The sequence below is a fragment of the Pavona decussata genome, unplaced genomic scaffold (assembly GCF_977016875.1).
Source record: "Pavona decussata unplaced genomic scaffold, jaPavDecu1.1 SCAFFOLD_130, whole genome shotgun sequence".
NCBI classification, from domain to species: domain Eukaryota; kingdom Metazoa; phylum Cnidaria; class Anthozoa; order Scleractinia; family Agariciidae; genus Pavona; species Pavona decussata.
Window position 1 is genome coordinate 2016605 of NW_028145544.1, and position 18396 is coordinate 2035000.

Here is an 18396-nt window from a genome sequence, read left to right on the forward strand (position 1 = left end):
TTTGAAAAATTGACATTTTGAGGACTTCGCGATGAGGTGAAAATTGAGTAAGTTTGAAGGTTTAAAACGCATCTTGGTATGTCAGATATCGGCTCGAGAGGAACATTGTGATGAAGCTTGGGTCTTCGTCTTTAATAATACGAAATAAAAAATTTGGGCAATCAATGCACGCGCTGACGAAAACCAAAGGTAGTGAGGCTTCGTTAACAAATTTGCATAATTCGAAACTGTTGAGAAAATGCTTTGTTGTGGCGACTCGGTGAAAACATTTACCCAAGCTATCTTCAAATGGTCATTTTATCTCATATTGCATTTGTCGGTTTCTCTTTCTTGTTTAATAACGTGGTAGAAAAGGTCTGGACAAAAAAAAGTGTGTGATCGGAAAAGAAAATATTCGCCAAATTGTGGTGGGAAATTTGCATAATGCAAATCTCCCGATAAATCTTTCTGCAAAGGAATCTAATTGGGAAGGTTTCGTTAAGAGTCTATTATAAAAGGAGTCAAAACAACGTTTAATAATCCGATTTCAACAAATAATTGTCGAATCTTAACCTTTAAATTTATATAGTGCCAAACTGATGATCGCTATTGCGTTACCTGCGTCACGTCAATAGCTGTCGATATTGCCCTCAAACTAACTTGTGCTGCAAAATTGCCATTATAACAACTAGGAAAAAGACCTTTATTTACTGGCATATAAGCGGTTTTGCAAAAAATTCAACGTTCATATGACACTGGAATCATGTTTAAAAAATACACACTTGTCAAATGAGTGCGAAAGTTAGACATAGAGTCCGTCAAAGTGAATATTATTAATTAAATCAAGTTTGTTTACTGGAATGCTTTTTCAAATAGCTAGTCCAACCTTTTTCGGTGGCCTTCCAAATAATAATCACACAGAAGCGGGTCAGTAAAAAAAACCCCTCTCTGTTCTTGCTGTTTGATACTGTACCTTCGCAAGTGACTGAAAAACAATGTCAGCCGGCACGCCATATTATACATCTTAAACTTAACGAAAATGAATACAAGAAAGATATGATTGTCATACTTCAGTTCTCCTTTAAACCCAGTCCGTAGTCTATAGTCCACCTACACCCAGTCCGCGGTCCGCAGTCCTTTGTCCGCGACTCTTCGGTCTTTTATACTGTCTTCCTTGTTAACGTATTTCAAAGAAATACTATTGCTACTGAAGTGACCAACCTTTTGGGGACATATAGAGCAGGATATAGATTGAGGAAAATGTTCAGCAAACCCTTAAAAACCCACTGGAATCGTACTGAAATGGCCATAATATGGCACACAAACACTAGCAAGACATCAAGAGACAAGGTAAGCTATTTTTGTTCCATTTATGCCCTTTATTTTCGACTCCAAAACACTCTCGTAAATTCCCATACAAACACAGGGAGCCCACACAAACCGTGTGACTGGTGACTGTTTACAAAATTTAAAGGATTTGTATGGAAATATTATAAGGTTCGTATTATAGCCAAATGTTAGGGAAAATATTTATCTGAAAAGTCACAATAAATGTAAACTTGCCTCAATCGTTGTGCTTTGTCGTTCTTTTGCCAGAAAACGGCGAATTTAGGCGATTTTGAAGGTTTTGCTTTCGTCGTTTACCTGAGCGTTATATAACGCTCAGGTAAACGACGAAAGCAAAACCTTCAAAATCGCCTAAATTCGCCGTTTTCTGGCAAAAGAACGACAAAGCACAACGATTGAGGTAAGTTTAAATTTATTGTGACTTTTCAGATAAATATTTTCCCTAACATTTGGCTATAATACGAACCTTATAATATTTCCATACAAATCCTTTAAATTTTGTAAACAGTCACCAGTCACACGGTTTGTGTGGGCTCCCTGTGGTGTATACAGTGTCACTGAGATAGCCGTGTTTCTGTTGTTGACATTCGACAAAGATAAATGCATGCCCTACAGCCAATGTGGACTGTAGGAAGAAATGAGTATTATTTTGTTCAACGAAAACTGGCACACAGGTTTTCAAGCGTGTATCCGTACATGTGCGTTATTTCATACCAGTAATTACGTTAAAATATGGCGTGCCGGCTGACATTGTTTTTCAGTCGCTTGCGAAAGTACAGTATCAAACAGCACGAACGATAGTTTTTTTTTTACTGACCCGCTTCTGGGTGATTATTATTTGGAAGGCCACCGAAAAAGGTTGGACTAGCTATTTGAAAAAACATTCCAGTAAACAAACTTGATTTAATTAATAATATTCACTTTGACCGACTCTATGTCTAACTTTCACACTCATTTGACAAGCGTGTATTTTTTAAAGGTGATTCCAGTGTCATGTGAACGTTTAATTTTTAGCAAAACCGCTTATATGCCAGTAAATAAAGCCAGGTGAGGTCTTTTTTCTAGTTGTTGTGAATGGCAATTTTGCAGCACAAGTTAGTTTGTGGGCAATATCGACAGCTATTGACGTGACGCAGGTAACGCAATAGCGAGCATCAGTTTGGCACTATTATTTAAAAGTTAAGATTCGACAATTGTTTGTTGAAATCGGATTATTAAACGTTGTTTTGACTTCTTTTATATGGAGGGTTTCGCTCAAATAGACTCTTAGCGAAACCTTCCCAATCAGATTCCTTTGCAGAAAGATTTATTGGAAGATTTGCATTATGCAAATTTTCCCACCACAATTTGGCGAATATTTTCTTTTCCGATCACGCACTTTTTTTTTGTCCAGACCTTTTCTACCACGTTATTAAACAAGAAAGAGAAACAGACAAATGCAATATGAGATAAAATGACCATTTGAAGATAGCTTGGGTAAATGTTTTCACCGAGTCGCCACAACAAAGCATTTTCTCAACAGTTTCGAATTATGCAAATTTGTTAACGAAGCCTCACTACCTTTGGTTTTCGTCAGCGCGTGCATTGATTGCCCAGATTTTTTATTTCGTATTATTAAGGACGAAGACCCAAGCTTCATCGTAATGTTCCTCTCGAGTCGATATCTGACATACCAAGATGCATTTTAAACCTTCAAACTTACTCAATTTTCACCTCATCGCGAAGTCCTCAAAATGTCAATTTTTCAAAGAGCCATAAGACCCTCCAAAGTTCTACAAAAGTTTATATAGGTCCCATTGGTAGAAAGTTGGTGAGTAATGCTCTTACTCAAAACCGACCTCGTTTTCTAGCGTTGCGTACTGTTTCAACACAAGCGTATTGAACTTGGCTAATTTTGAGTGAGATTTTTGCATAATTAATGAGGCAAAACCCGTAATTTCGTTTTCTCCAAAATTCTCGAAAACTATAAATTTTCAGAACATTCAAATAATATTTTCGAAGATAGTTCCCCAAAAGTAAACTTCAGGCAAATTATCAGGAGTTTCGATTTTTCAAGCTTGGCCAGCGATTCTCGAAAGTTACAGTCAGGCACTCTTAAGCAACAATTATTCTAAAAAGCAGTAAAATACAAAGCAATGTATGGCGTTTTTATCTCTGAAAATGCAGGGTTACCCCCAATTTTCTTTTTATATACACCAAGAGCACTTGCTAAGTTCTGCTTTCTCCGCATAGTTTTAAGCTGCGCAAAAACATCCATGTATTAGGAGGCACTACCCATAGGAAGCCTGAGTATCTAGAGATGCGCAGAACGCATGCGCAGTAGTAGTAGGTACTGTCCCTAAGAACTCTAATCAGCCTGCAAAATTTGAGTGCAGGCTTAGATAGCACGTCATCTTTGCGCCATAGCGTGGTGCTAGTCCTTAAGCGCTCTCCAGTGTGATTTAGGGGCGTTTGCAGCGGTTTCCTAAGCGTTTTAGTAGCGGAGCTTCCAACCCCCCCCCCCCCCCCTCGCTCCTATCCCTTTCCCCTTCCTCTTCCACTGATCCAATCAGTGTGACGAGTGCCTTGAGTGGGGGCTCACAGCTGGCCACAGTGGAAGCCCCTGGATGTCCCAGACACCCCAACCTCGTTCCCAGGGCTTTATCCTTGTAAATTGGGGAAAGGCCCAGGTAACAAGGTTGCCAGGCAACCACCTTCCATTTCCACAAAGCAGTTGGTTAAAAAGGAATGTAACTAGTAAGATAATAGAGATTTGAGGTCTTATATTACGATACATTCAAATAAAGTTTGCTAATCTCGAATCACAAGATCTCAACGTTTGTTTTTAAAGGAAGTTGATGCCTTCGCTTGAGTTTTGCTGTCGCTGTGAATAAACTCCCACAGCTCTTTCGCACTGGTCGCGTTGCCCAGAATGTTCGTGAGTTTTTCTTGTGACAACTTGAACAGCTCTTGAATGTTGGCGACGTTTCTCATAACAAACCTGGAAAGTTTAAAGCGGAAACGTCACCTTTGAAATGTTTAGAAACGAATTGAAAGAACCGTTAATTATGCAAACTGTTTCAAATTCTGACGAAGGCAACCGTACGTTGCCGAAAATTTAGTGTTTTTCTAACATCAAATTTTTACTGTTTTTAGATCAGATTCAAAATAGTTTTAATTGAAACAAATAATGGTTCAGTTTTGTTCTTAACTACATTGTTAGTTTTCTGAAACTATGCTTACCGATGGTCAAGAAGGAAGTGAATTGCAACTTAAAAAAACTTTGCTTTCTCCTTTTGCCTCGGGAAAATCGCTGATAATCTGATTGTAAGTTTGTTCTTCCCTTGCAAAAATCACTTTTGCCTTAAAACCTCATCAAGGGGGAAATAATGCTTTGACACGCGTGGTGGGCACACTTGGTGTGTGTGTATGTATTATGTTTACAACTAAACATTCAGAGCTCCAGCCGAACAATAAGTTCCCCCGTTCTTCCCAGATTTTCCTTTCTCCGCCATAGTTGCCGCGGTTTATCACAGTTTACTACTTCACAGACGTAATATGACCGTTTTGGTCGCGTGCAAAAAGGAACCATTTTCGAGCCAACAAGGCCGATCCTCGAAGGCGTAGTTCCTCGGTCACTTAAATGGATCAATTTCCATGAAACACATAACAAATGAAAAAGAAATGCAAAACAAAAAAAAAAAAAAAAAAACATTCGCTTCATATACACAGGGTCCATCGGAGTTCTTTTCAATCGTACAAGACACATGTTTATTTCATACAAAAAAGATTGCCAAAATGAAATCTTCCTGAAGCTTTACAGACGAGACAAGATCGAAGGATATAGAAGGAAACGAAAGTAGAAAACTGTTACAATTCAGAAAGATTTCAGTTTCGTAATCTTTATTATACAAAGTAAAGTAAAACATGATTGGAATTAACATGGTGAGATGTGTCTTGTACGATCGAACAGAAATCCCCTGGATCCTGTGCATATCACTTTAAGCCCTAACAGTGATAAGCATTAAATTTCTCCTTATGATATCAATGCTTATACAACCCCTGAGGTCATTAGAATTAAGGGTATGATCAGCCAAGGTGAATTTTCTTGATATTTTAATAACTTCTCCCCAGTACTTTTATAAGAAAAGTATGGGGACAAGATAGGAGAATTTGTTCTTTGATATTAGGTGTTAAAGGGCTGAAGGATTAATTGACTACTTTTGAATTGTACCTGTAGTTCTTGAAGTTTATCCCAGGCAGCTTCAAAATAAAGTCCTACCAGAAAGAAAAAATAATTAATAATACTAATAAAATCAAATTAACGTGTCATACTGAAGGAATTAAACAGTTCTAATACAAAAACAACAACAACAACAACAACAGTTCTAATACCAAAATTTAATGCTGTTATCGAGTGAAATAGGGAGTCCAATTTCGCCATTTTGACCTAAAAGGATTGTGATTTTCCTGTAGCCCCAAATGTGGTATGAGAAATCATAAATTTTAGTCTGCGATAGAGTTGAAGTTTCAATCTCTGGGCAGTAGAGCAGGTCAATACTCGAGATCTCAAGGAGTCCATAATACAGTCGTTGTCAGTTGTCAAAGTCCTGAAAATTACTTCCCTTAATTATAGTAACTTTGACCTCTATTAAACAATCCCCTCTACAATGCGCTCGCGGTCACCCTCCTAACGAGCTGCACTTTGTAAAAGGAAACCACTCAAATACGGTAACAAACAGTCAGCCAGGGCCCTGTTGTTCGAAAGCCGATTAACGCTAATACACGATTAAAAGTTAATCTGGGTTTTCATCTTGCTCATTTAAAATGGTTTAAAAGGCTTATTTCAAGCTAAAGGTTAAGAACAGTCTACTTCAAAACTGAGGGACAAAAATCTTTTAGGAAAATCTTTATTGATTAGTAATTAAACTCAAATCAAAGTTCTCGTTAATCCAGGATTAGCTTAATCAGGCTTTTGAACAACTGGGCCCAGGTGATTAAACTTCTAACTACCTGCAATACTGACTGTCGTGTGACTGTAGGATCTTGGCGTTAATGTCAGTTTTATTAGTCCGTTTCTATACCCGATACCATGTTCTCCTTTGTCATACCATTTTATCGCTGCAGTTCTTTTTAACCAAGTAAGTGATTTTGTGAGCGATTTTTGTGCATAACCTGCATGTACACTAAGTTATCAAATGTTACATAAAATGAGTTTGGCGTCTATTCTGTGCAACTTGTAATAAGCGGTCATTTAGCCATGAATGAAGTGAATTTAACTTTATTTCCCCTCGGATCTGATGGAGGCTGTTTAGGCCTCTAGAAAAATACATGCTAATGTACCGAGAAAGAAACAAATAATATGTACATATGTAATTAAGGACGGTGCCTACTAATACCGAAGTACTTTTGTGTGGTTTATTACTATGCGGAAAAAGCAGTTCTTAGCAAGGCCTCTTGGAATCCAAAAAGAAAATTGGGGGTAGCCACGCATTTTTCAGAGATAATTAAGCCACAATTTCTCTAAAAAGCGCCAAAATATAAAGGAATGTATGGGATTTTTTTCCTAAATTGAAGCTTAATAATCTCTGAAAAATGCATGGCTACCCTCAATTTTCTTTTGAGATACCAAAAGCAGTTGCTTAGTTCTGCTTTCTCCGTATAGTTTTAAACGGCGCAAAAATATTCCTGTGTTAGTAGGCACTACCCATAGGAAACCCAAGTATCTCGAAGATGCGCAGAACGTATGCGCAGTAACAATAGTAGGCACCGTCCTTAAGTGAAAGAGTTATGCGAAAGATGAAATTTTTCGCTCTTCTTGTCTTAATAATTTGATATTAGTCATTGACCTAAGCTCGTTTGAGAGAGAGTTCCAAGCTTTGGAAGCAGTATACATTGTGGATTTCAATCCATACCATGTGATTTTAACCTTAGGCAAAACTAATTTATTTACGCCTCTAAAATTCTTTACGTTATCCCTTAGCTCAAACGAAGACTTAATTTCCGAGTGTGACCGCTAAACACCGGTTGGACTGTCTTACGCTACCTGTGGGCCTATGCTGTATGTGATATCAGAGGCAGCTGTGGTCGGGTCAGAGCCTATTGCCATGGCGGTGCTAGCATCTGGCTCAGGGTAATTCGCCTGGTAAAACAAGGAAAAGCGTCAAACTTCATTAACAGTTCAAGCTAACTGTTGAATATTCTTGTATATATATCGCGGTAAGGGTGAATATATAGCGGGTTTATACAATAACACCGAGATCAAACGCCAAAAAGAGGAGGTAACAAGAACTGAAAATAATTCAAAAGCATTGGTCCGATCTCCAGGTGCAGATAGTCGGGTGGGGGGGGCAGGGCGAGGAGTCATAAAGGGCGGGAAAATCCAGACTTTGCGGAGAACAAGGGAAAACGAACATGGCGAGCTCACCTTCATTTCATCGAACAGTTCAGCAGTTGCATACGGGCTGTGGCACCATAAAATTCTTAACTGAAAAAAACAAACAAAAAAAAAAAAACAGCAGATTGAAAAAACAGATCGGAGAGCAGGGATGGTGTAGTGGTGAGAGCGCTCGCCTCCCACTAATGTGGCCCAGGTTCGATACGCGGAAGCCTCACTTTCATAATGAGGTTCACAAGAACTCGGAAATGGCCTACTGAAAAGCTATCTCATAACAGTAAAGTGGTAAAAATCAAAGATTAGGGAGTGCGCTCGATGATCTCGATCCCAGGCTCTCTCTCCTTTGCCAAGTTGGTGATGATGTCAACCGCCCCTGCAAAATCTGCGGGGGATGCCAGATACGCGTGCCAAGATCCATTCATTCAATCAACGTTGTCCCATACAATCTCGACTCCAATCTCTATTAAGAGTTCGTTCTTTCTACATCGAACGCAATTACAAATTTACACGTACAAGCAAGAAACTAGAATCTTAGAAACTAATCTTAAAGTGAAATGTTAGAAGGTTTTTCTTACCTTAGGAAAATGAAGTGTGAGCAAAGTTAACTTGGAAGATATATCATTGAGGGACACCTCGCTTGATAGACCAGACTTTGCCTAAAATAACGCAAAATATATCTTGTCATTTCACATCTAACACACTGTGGAAAACGATTTGAAAAAGATGTATTCCAATTCTCCAAAAGAGAACTATTTTCATGACATTGACTAACCTGCAGTGAAAAGGATTTGCTAGGATCAAATTCAATTAGAAGAATGGGTCTCTTGTAAAACCTGGTCATTGCAACCGCTTGATTGTACCTGCCAAACAAATATTAATAATAATTTTATTCGAAACAAATGAAATCAAAGCGTAACTGATAAAAAGGGATTCATTTTTAATGGACAATCAAGTGCGACACAATCTGACAGAATCGAATCCAGTTCCGAGCTGTTATGCCCGCAAATCTTCTACATGTTCTACTCTGAATGAAGGACGGTGCCTAATTTTGTTACGTTCTGTGCATCTCGAGATACTCGGGTTTCGAATGGGTGGTTCCTACTAATACATGGATATTTCTGCGCGGTTTAAAACTATGCGGAGAAAGCAGAACTTAGCAAGTGCTCTTGATATCCAAAATTGGGGGTAACCATGCATTTTTCAGAGATAATAAAACTTCAATTTGAAAAAAACGCCATACACGTGCACTGCTTTGTATTTTACTCCTTTTTAGAATAATTGTTGCTTAATTATCTCTAAAAAATTTCCCACTACCCCTAATTTTCTTTCTGTATTCCAGTAGCCCATACTAGGATCTACTTTACCCCCAGAGTCATAAACTGTGCAAATTACTTTAGTATTAAGAGGCATCGTCTTTCATTTACATGGACACGTTTCAGTTTGATGCTCATAAGCAAAGAAAAAAATATATAAGTATAACGACATGGCGACTACACAAAAGAGACAGTCGAAATAGAATGTGGGACACGTGACTCGCTGCTTCAAAGGGCCAAAGTCCAATACTCACAGCCTTCCATTGTTCAGCGAGCCAATCAAATCGCTGACACTTTTCCTTTCCACACACATGTCTGGAGTAAGAATGTAGTCTCCAACCTGAGAATATTGATAAAGTAGTTTGTTTTTATGTATTCTCTATGCAAAGTAATTCAGTGCTTAAAAATAGGCCATTTCCGAGTTGCTGTGAACCTCATTATGAAAGCGAGGCTAAGTGCAAAAGCGTTTCATATGAAAATTGGTTTTGTTTGGATTTGAATGAAAACTAACTTTTGCACTTAGCCTCTCTTTGATAATGAGGTTTCACAGTAACTCGGAAATGGCCTATTGTCACCTAAAGACACCTCGTGCAGCACACAAAATAATTAAAGTTGAACTTGATGTGAGCTTCGTGACAAAAGTCGGCAAACAACTAGGCTCGTCCTCGCCAATGTTTCAGACAGCTTGCTTTAACTTAGGAAATTTGTGTTTGGTACATAAACGTTTTATCATGTTGTCGTAAATTTAGCTTGAATAAGCACCATTAAAAATTCCTGATCTGGTAACTTAATAAGGGCACAAACGACCAAACCTTTTATACTTTGGCCGTGGCGTACGGATTACCCGTAATGCGCCGTTTTGACGATAAGGCTTATGTGGTTCGTCATTTAAAGGGGCAGTGTCACCGCTTTTTTGTGCTATTTTGAATAGCCAAAAAACATATTTGAATCGATGGAATCGTTAAAACAATGGTTCAGTTTTGTTAACAATAACCCTACTAAACTAGTGCATAGAAACTAGTATTAATTATCTTTGGCTGGGGATGGCTAGGATAGAAATGGATTGCAACTTGAAAAAATTGGCCAGTTTTTTCAAGTCCCTCCTGTGTATTGTAGAGAAGTCGTCAAAAACTGCTCATAGTTTGTTCTTCCCCGGATAAATCCCTTAATATTTCCTTCCCGGTGCTCTAACAGCAATTTCATGTTAGAAAAAAGGTTCTTTGTCAAACATTTGAGCCATTTTGACGAAAATATAGCAAAATCGCCGTGGCAGTGTCCCTTTAACACAAGTTCGATTCAACAAAATTAGCGAAAGAGAAAATTGAGCTGAGATTATACTGTCAACAATATACAAACCTCTAACGTGACGGGTTCAATATCGATACCCCTCCGATGAATCAACGAAGGAAGCTCGCTTCGAAACTCACGCATATCAACGATAACCTACAAGATGAAAAAAAAGTCCAACTATTACACTCAAAATTACAAGAAACTACCGCTCAATGCACTGACGACATTTAAACATTTCATCCAAGGTTTTAAAAAGTTAGGACCACTCTGTACAGCAGTACAGAGTAAGTTAGAAAGATCAAGATCAAGGTGTTAGGTCTTAGTGGATGATAACTCTGAACCGTAAAACATAGCAAAAAAGAAATCGTAATACTCGCAAACTATTTTACACAGAACAGGACCAACCCTATTCTTCTACTCGAAAAGGCCGTAAAATACACATGGGCCTCTCCAGGCATCTTTTTTCCAATAACAGATAATTCAAAGTGAAGCGCTGACATTCAAATTCTCACCTTTCTTGGAGCCTTGCTTTCTCCAGCTTGTCCTCCTGCTTTACGTGTGTTCACAGCATCAGATGCCTTGGATGGGTCTCTACTCAGCATCATGGCGGCGCCTGTCCGTCCCTCTCGCTCCTCTGGGACAACCATGGTCTATACAGAAGGTAAAGGTTGGTAAGAGCTTCATACCATACCATGCCATGCCATGCCATGCCATGCCATGCCATGCCATGCCAACCCATACCATACCATACCATACCATACCATACCATACCATACCATACCATACCATACCATACCATACCATACCATACCATACCAGACCAGACCAGACCAGACCAGACCAGACCAGACCAGACCAGACCAGACCAAACCAGACCAGACCACACCAGACCATGCCATGCCATGCCATGCCATACCATACCATACCATACCATACCATACCATACCATACCATACCATACCATACCATACCATACCATACCATACCATACCATACCATACCATGCCATAGTGCTGACGGAATGGCTGTTTGTCACTTGATTCATTTCAGTGACGCTATTTCACACATGATTTGAATGTAAAGAAGTTGCAAACAAACATTGTGCTTACTCCTTTATCCTTGATCAGCGTCTCGAACGCTTCTTTCTCTTTGCGAAGAGTCGTTAAGTATTTCTGAAAGCGAAAACAGCATACCGTGACTATACAAAGAAAACAAAAAATCAAAATTAGAAATTAATTTGTAAATTTGTTGCGTTCGACGCAGAAAGAACGCACTCCTAATACTGATTGTAGTCGAGATTGAATGGGACAACGTTGATTGAATGAATGGATCTTGGGACGCGTATCTGGCATCCCCCGCAGATTTTGCTGGGGCGAATGTCATCATCACCAACTTGGCAAAGGTGAGAGAGCCTGGGATCGAGCGAACGCACTCCCTAATCTTTGATTATCACTTGTGCAGCGCATAATTCCATGACAAGATGATGAAATGCGCTTTACAGTATGGGACATTCTCCTGATCGAATTCGAATTTGGAAATGGTGACTTTTTACGAGGGGAAACCCGGAGTACCCGGAGAAAAACCTCTGGAAGCAAAGACGAGAACCAATAACACAACAACAACAACAACAACAACAACAAAAAAAAACATACCTACGAAAGGTATTCTTTGGAACAAGTTCCTGCCCCCTTTCTCGATAAAATCTGACATCTTAATTTCCTTAGAAGTAGGTATTAAATTGTGCGTTAACGGTTCCAAAAAAATCGCAAATCGGATTTTCTAATTGAAGCACATATCATGACATCCTCGGAGACCCAGGGGCAGTTAGTCGGGTAGAAGGGATTTGATTGGCCAGAAATATTTTCTGGGCAATCAAAAGCGGGGAATTCAAATGCGTCTGGAACTGGTTCGGTAAGAGTAATTGTCCAGGGGCCCTCCCGTTCTTACAATAAACTTTCACCCATGAAAATCCCTTCTACCCGACTAACCCCCCCACCCCCCCTGGGTCTCCAAGGATGATATTATGATGTACCTGTTCCTCAACAGAGCCTGTGTAAATAAGGAAATAAACCCGAAGAGGGATTCCAGGTCTTGAAGCCTTAAATACCTACAGTGAAAGAAAATGATGCTACAAAGATTAACAGAGAGATTTAGGATCGCGTTTACGGCAAACGTGAGATTCGCGCTTTTGTTTTCTTGAAATAATTTGTAGATAGATTAGAATAGTACAAAGCAATTCTGGGCTTTCATGTTAACAAAAACTACTCAAATTTACTGAGAAACTGAAAAAAGCGAGCGGCAAATGTAGGATAAACATGGTCACGTCGGGCCATTCCTACCATTTGCCGTAACTCGAAATCTCTCCATTCTAAGAGTTTCGAAAGCACAAAAATATAAAATAAAAACAAATATAATCGTTTTAATTGTACAACAGTACGAAACACGTTGTGGAATGAGAAAAAATGCAAAGAAACTCAGTGAGAAAGGCCGCGGGAATAAGGAGAGACCGACTTCCCACTCCCCTTTCCCTGCGCGTTTTATTTTACCGTTCACGCTTTCAGTGTGCACTATGAATGAAAACTAATTTTCACATGAAAAGCTTTGCATGAGGTTCAAGTCAACTCTGGAATAGCCCATTGCAGTCGCGAAAATCCACACTCAAAGAAATTATCGTGACTCTCTTGAAGCCCAGAAAAAAATGTTACGGTAACAATATGACTAGAAAATGCGACGCCAACTTGATCGCACACACACATATAAGAAAATATGCTTTGATTTCTCAGCACAGTACTAAATGTAATACGATGGAGAGAAGATTCAAAACACACCTCTAGTTGGCGTATAAACTGCATTTGTGCATCATAAAGGATGACATATCGTGGCTCCACTTCATTGAGGGTTCTCAGTAAACTGTAACGATCGCTAACAGAGAGAGAAAAGACTGTTCGCAATAAGAACGGGCAGTTGAGGTCAGCAGAATTAGGGAGCTTAAGCAACGACAACGGCAACGGCAACGAAAACGTTACCTGAAAATATAACTTTATTTCATTTGTGCTACTTCGCGATTATTTCAACTCGCTCAACTTTTGCAAAGATGGCGAACTATTCAGAAACTAAATTGGTAAGAGTGGCGTACAAGTCAAGAAAGAAAATGAAAAATTCACCGTCGTGCGTTCACGTTCTCGACAAAACCTTAAATGTGGTCATTTCACCTTGTTGTTCTGAGAGGACGGCAAAGAAATGTAAAACGCACATGCAGAGCGATTGTTTTTGTTCATGAAACCTATTGTTTTGTGGCGTTGTTGTTGTCGTCGCCGTGCGTCGTTGCTTAAGCTCCCTAATGTCTATTAAGAGGAAACTTAAGTTAAAAGTACTTATGGATGTGTTAATTAATTCAAGCAACACACTTCCAACTTGCGCAAGACTACACCAGAAACAACCATTCCAACAGATACGCATACGGAGAAGATGATTTCCTAATAAAAGATAGTTTGTTATAATAGTATGCAATTAAATTAAACTTAGGGTAAATTCGATTGACCCTATTCCAGAATAGGAATACATGCCACAATGACAATAAATCCTTCATAAGAGATTTTTGGAGTTACTGCAGTACGACAAAATCGCTCTTAAATTATCGTGCGTCACCTAAAGTGTTGAAATGTCTTCCCAAATTTGCTTAGAAAGAGACATCTAACAGCTATTCCGCTCATTCTTATTCTGGAATACGGCCAATCGAATGGAACCTTAGTTTATAACTGTATTTTTTCTAGGGCTAAACTTATTTGGCTTTAATTTGTTACACAGTATCCTGCAAATTCTTTCTATTTTTGGAATTGTATTTATTTAGGGTTTTAGAGCGGTTTTCAATCGAGTGTCGCAAAGCCAAAACCAAAGTAATTACTCTAGCCAATCACAACAGACGCAAACAGCGCTGTGAACCAATCAGAATTCAGAGCAAATACATGTAACCGACGCCAAGCGCGGGAAAACGCGTGCGACCAAGTCATAATTCGTTTTGGTTTTGGATCTCATTGGTTGAAATAGTGGCGCGAGTTTTGTTAACCAATCACAGAACGTAGTAATGCAAAACCAAAGCAAACGCGAAATTTCTTTCGACACTCAATTGAAAACTGTTCTATTATTAAAAGCAGGTTTTTACCTGCACCCTGTCAATGGATGAATGATAATAACTCGTGAAGACAGCAATTTTATTTGACGCGAATCATCTATTGTTTCCTTGTCATCTCCATCACCTGGCTGGAGAAAAAAAGGGATATATACGGTACACATCAGGAAGCACTTAGAGAAAAGGGTCCTGTGGCCCAGGGGCCCGTTTCTCGAAAGTCCCGGCAAGTGTCTTTGGCGATAAATGTTTCTTAACAGAAGTCAATTTTTGTTAGCTACTAAACTCTAAAATTTTATAATAGCTTTTGAAAAGATGTCATGCACAGATTTTTTTTTAATCCGCCCTCAGTGGTCACTAAACACACAAAAAAATTCCTATATATCTAACCCAATGCAGTAAAAAAAAAAATCACTTTTATCTAAGCGTCAATGTATTTAGCGCAGAGCACCGATTGGGGACAAGTGTTGGTTTTTGAGGAAAGGGGAAAACCGGAGTACCCGGAAAAAACCTCCTTGAGCAAGGAAGAGAACCAACAACAAACTCAACCCACATTCTAAGTTCACCACCTTAATCGTTTTTAGGAATCAAAAAATCACAACTATATTTAAGTGGGAAAGGTATTTTTCCCTTTTGGACACGCAGTAAGTCGTGTATCTGAAACACTTACCCTTAACATGACATTCGATCGGGACCCTGTCGGAAATAAAAGTATAATTGAGACATGAACCTGTAAGCTCAAAGTGAAGGTAATTAAATGAAATGACGGACTCTATTTTCCAGCGAAACACCTACCCTTGAATGTCTGCGTTGTCGATTCACACCTGTTACAAAATGAAAGAAGATGAAAATCAACATTAAAAAATCACTATAACACGTAATTAAGTGTCACTGTATTTAGCGCAGAGCACTATCAGTCTAACAGGCGATACTCTCCAGGTCAAATTGGAATTTCGATATGTTGGTTTACGAGGGAAAAACCGGAGTACCCGGAGATTAAACCTCTCGGAGCAAGGACGAGAACCAACAACAAACTCGACCCCCCAGCAACATTGGTGGGAGACGCGTGCTCTCACCACTGCACCCGCCATCCCTGCAGCCCAAGCAAGATAACTTTTGTTTCTGAAAAGCTTAGCCATGACCAATTTTATTTTAACATCTAAATCATAATACTGTCAACAGTTTTAATCCAGGAGTCATGTCATAAGTATACATGGTAAATTATGATCATCCGAGCGTGTGTAGTCCTGAGAAGGACTGTCTGAGGTAACATTGACTGACGTTTCGACAACCTGAGCGGAATTCCTTGACTCTGATGATGACTTCCGCTCAAGCTGTGGCAATATCAAACATTTCCTTGACATGCTTCTACGTTTCTACTCCAGGGGCCGGTTCCTGAAAGGTGTAATAACTCTATTCCAGAGATAAATGTGTCTTATTCCAGGAATACCTTTATCCCCGGAATAAATTCTGTATTCCTAGAATAGCAGATTTATCCCTGGAATAACAGTTATACCTGGTATAGTTTATTCCTCCTTCCAGGAACCAGCCCCAGGGCTATAATTTGAGCTGTGTTGTTGACCTGTTCGCTGCTTTGCATGAGCTTGCGTCAGTTACCCGCGCAGATTACTAAAGCTCGCATCATTAGTGCGCGCACGAGGTTAAAACTCTAGGGAGACACCTTAAGACCCAGAGTATTGGTTCGGCCGGAATTCGAACCGCGACCTCACGCTCTGCAGTCAGGCGCCCTACCAACTGAGCTAACCAGACAGCGTTCCGTCCCTTTGTCCGTGTAAAAGAAGTTTGTTTGCAGGTTGCAGTACAATAAAGGCCTTTGGGTAGCCAGAGGGAAGGCCTTATGAGAGGACAACAGCCTTTTGTGGAATGTTAATTCTTTCAGCTCCAATATCAACAAGTATATTCTCCTCACTGTCGTTCATATATTTCTTATGTTACTAGTTGGGAGAATTTGTCTAACAATCAAGGCATTTCATCTTTGGTAATTATTTCCTTTATTCTCCTGACTTAAACGTTTAATCAAGCAGCAACATTGTAAGGAGAAATTACATGTTGGTCACCATTGGAGCTTAAAGGGTTAACAAACAGAAAAGACCACATTCAGTCTATTAAACTTATTTTAGTACCCATCATTTGTGTTTGTCTGCTTCGCTTTCTTTGAAGCTGGTCTTTTCCCTTTGTTTTTTCCTTTTCCGCCAGTTTCTTCAGCTTTAGCTTTTGGCTTACGAGAACGCGATGATCGCAATTCCTGTAAAATGGAACGAGAAAACATGGGTCTTTCCAAAGCAAAGTCCATGAGGCAAGCCTAAAATTTATACACGAAGCGTTGGGCATTGTAAAATATCATGCACTCGTCCGTTTCATGAAAAGCTTACCGCTGTTTGAGGAACTTCTGCAACTGCCTCACCTCGTAAAGTTTCGCCAATAAGAGAAGCTGAAGAAATACAAGGAGTAAAATAAATACAATAAAATAAATAAATCACTTTATTTTAGTGGCAATGTATTTAGCGCAGAGCACTAATTGGGACACTTTCAGATCGAATGAGAATTAAGAAATGTTGGTTTTTGAGGAGAGGGGAAAACCGGAGTACCCGGAGAAAAACCTCCCGGAGCAAGGACGAGAACCAACAACAAACTCAACCCACATATGACGCCGAGTCCGGGAATAGAACCCAGGCCACGTTGGTGGGAGGCGAGTGCTCTCACCACTGCGCCATCCCTGCTCCCCTGCAGAAAAACGTCAGGATAAAACAAGAAAATAAAAGACTGGTTCACCAAGAAAGGAGGTTTTCTACCTGGTTGTGTAGGTTCAGATATTGTTGTTGGATTCTTGAACATCTTGTTGTAAAGACGTTTTAACACAGCTTCTCCACCATCACAAAGATACTAAATATGAGACGATGAAAAGAACGTAAGTAACAGCAAATTGATGAAAATTCGAAAAATCTCACGTTCAATTTAATACGTATGTCAAAAAACTGGTGAGTTCAACAACAACAAAAAAACCCTTTGCACTGAAAAAAGAACGTCCTAATGTAAGAATGTCTTAAAACAGAGAAACAAACTCGTAATTGGGGTATTTGTTTCACACTGTTTACCAAACAATAGTCTTTTAAACCCATCAGGAGCGGTTTTCATTTGCGTGTCGGAAAACAAAAACCAGAGTAGTTACTCTGACCAATCACAACAAACGTTAACAGCCCAATGAACCAATCAGAACTCGAAGCAAATACATGTAACTGGCGCCAAGCGCAGGGAAATCGCGTACGAGCGACGCATGATTGGATATGATTCTCATTGGTTGAGAAAGTGGCGCGAGTTTGGCCAACCAATCAGAGCGTACTAAAGCGAAGCAAACGCAAAACGCGAATACTGTCGACACTCAATTGAAAACCGTTCTATAGCTGACTGCAGTTAATGTAGGTACCTACATCTCTAAGTTGTGAGCACGTTCTTTCATCATAAGCAGCGATCAACACATGGCCAGGTCCAACTAGAAAATCACACACCAAACATGTTTTCAAACACAGAAACTGAAAATGAAAGCTACTGAGCAGTACTTTCCTGTGGTGCTGTTCATTATGCTGTACAAGGTGGTTCTAACTTTTCAGTCTGTGGCTGAAATGCTAAAGTGTGACCATTCAAATGAAAGCTACTGAGCAGTACTTTCCTGTGGTGCTGTTTATTATGCTGTACAAGGTGGTTCTAACTTTCGAGTCTGTGGCTGAAATCCTAAAGTTTGACCATTCAAATGAAAGCTACTGAGCAGTACTTCTATGTTTAGCCAGTGTTGTTTATTAGGTTGTTAACAATTGAGTTCGCATGAACAAGTGTGCAGAGAAGATATAAAAAAATATTTACGTTTACTGTCATTCTTGGTATCATCACGCTCTATCTCTTCCAACACATCAGCAAGCAGCTTCCACTTAGGGCTCTCCTCAAGAACA

At 39.5% G+C, this 18396-nt stretch overlaps 1 protein-coding gene and 1 long non-coding RNA gene across 2 annotated transcripts in view; both read right to left on the minus strand.

Moving 5' to 3' along the window:
• Positions 1-4073: 4073 nt before the first annotated feature.
• The window catches only part of LOC146468612 (DNA repair endonuclease XPF-like), a 29414-nt gene continuing 15091 nt past the window's right edge, over positions 4074-18396 (minus strand). The window contains exons 15-34 of the mRNA XM_085124258.1: positions 18311-18396; positions 17881-17942; positions 17245-17335; positions 16825-16883; positions 16576-16697; positions 15227-15255; positions 15102-15127; positions 14468-14565; positions 13134-13227; positions 12338-12412; positions 11415-11477; positions 10818-10955; positions 10372-10458; positions 9270-9355; positions 8475-8562; positions 8278-8358; positions 7733-7792; positions 7352-7447; positions 5540-5583; positions 4074-4306 (exon numbers count right to left, since the gene is read on the minus strand). The exon at positions 18311-18396 is cut by the window's right edge and continues 7 nt beyond it. Coding sequence (XP_084980384.1) covers positions 4138-4306; positions 5540-5583; positions 7352-7447; positions 7733-7792; positions 8278-8358; positions 8475-8562; positions 9270-9355; positions 10372-10458; positions 10818-10955; positions 11415-11477; positions 12338-12412; positions 13134-13227; positions 14468-14565; positions 15102-15127; positions 15227-15255; positions 16576-16697; positions 16825-16883; positions 17245-17335; positions 17881-17942; positions 18311-18396 — 1654 coding nt within the window. The 3' untranslated portion in view covers positions 4074-4137. The remainder of the gene's footprint in view (positions 4307-5539; positions 5584-7351; positions 7448-7732; positions 7793-8277; positions 8359-8474; positions 8563-9269; positions 9356-10371; positions 10459-10817; positions 10956-11414; positions 11478-12337; positions 12413-13133; positions 13228-14467; positions 14566-15101; positions 15128-15226; positions 15256-16575; positions 16698-16824; positions 16884-17244; positions 17336-17880; positions 17943-18310) is intronic.
• On the minus strand, positions 15673-16251 carry LOC146468613 (uncharacterized). Its single transcript, XR_014867429.1, has 3 exons — positions 16162-16251; positions 15978-16066; positions 15673-15807 (listed from the first exon to the last, which is right to left on the minus strand). It is a non-coding gene; the product is annotated as an uncharacterized LOC146468613 (long non-coding RNA).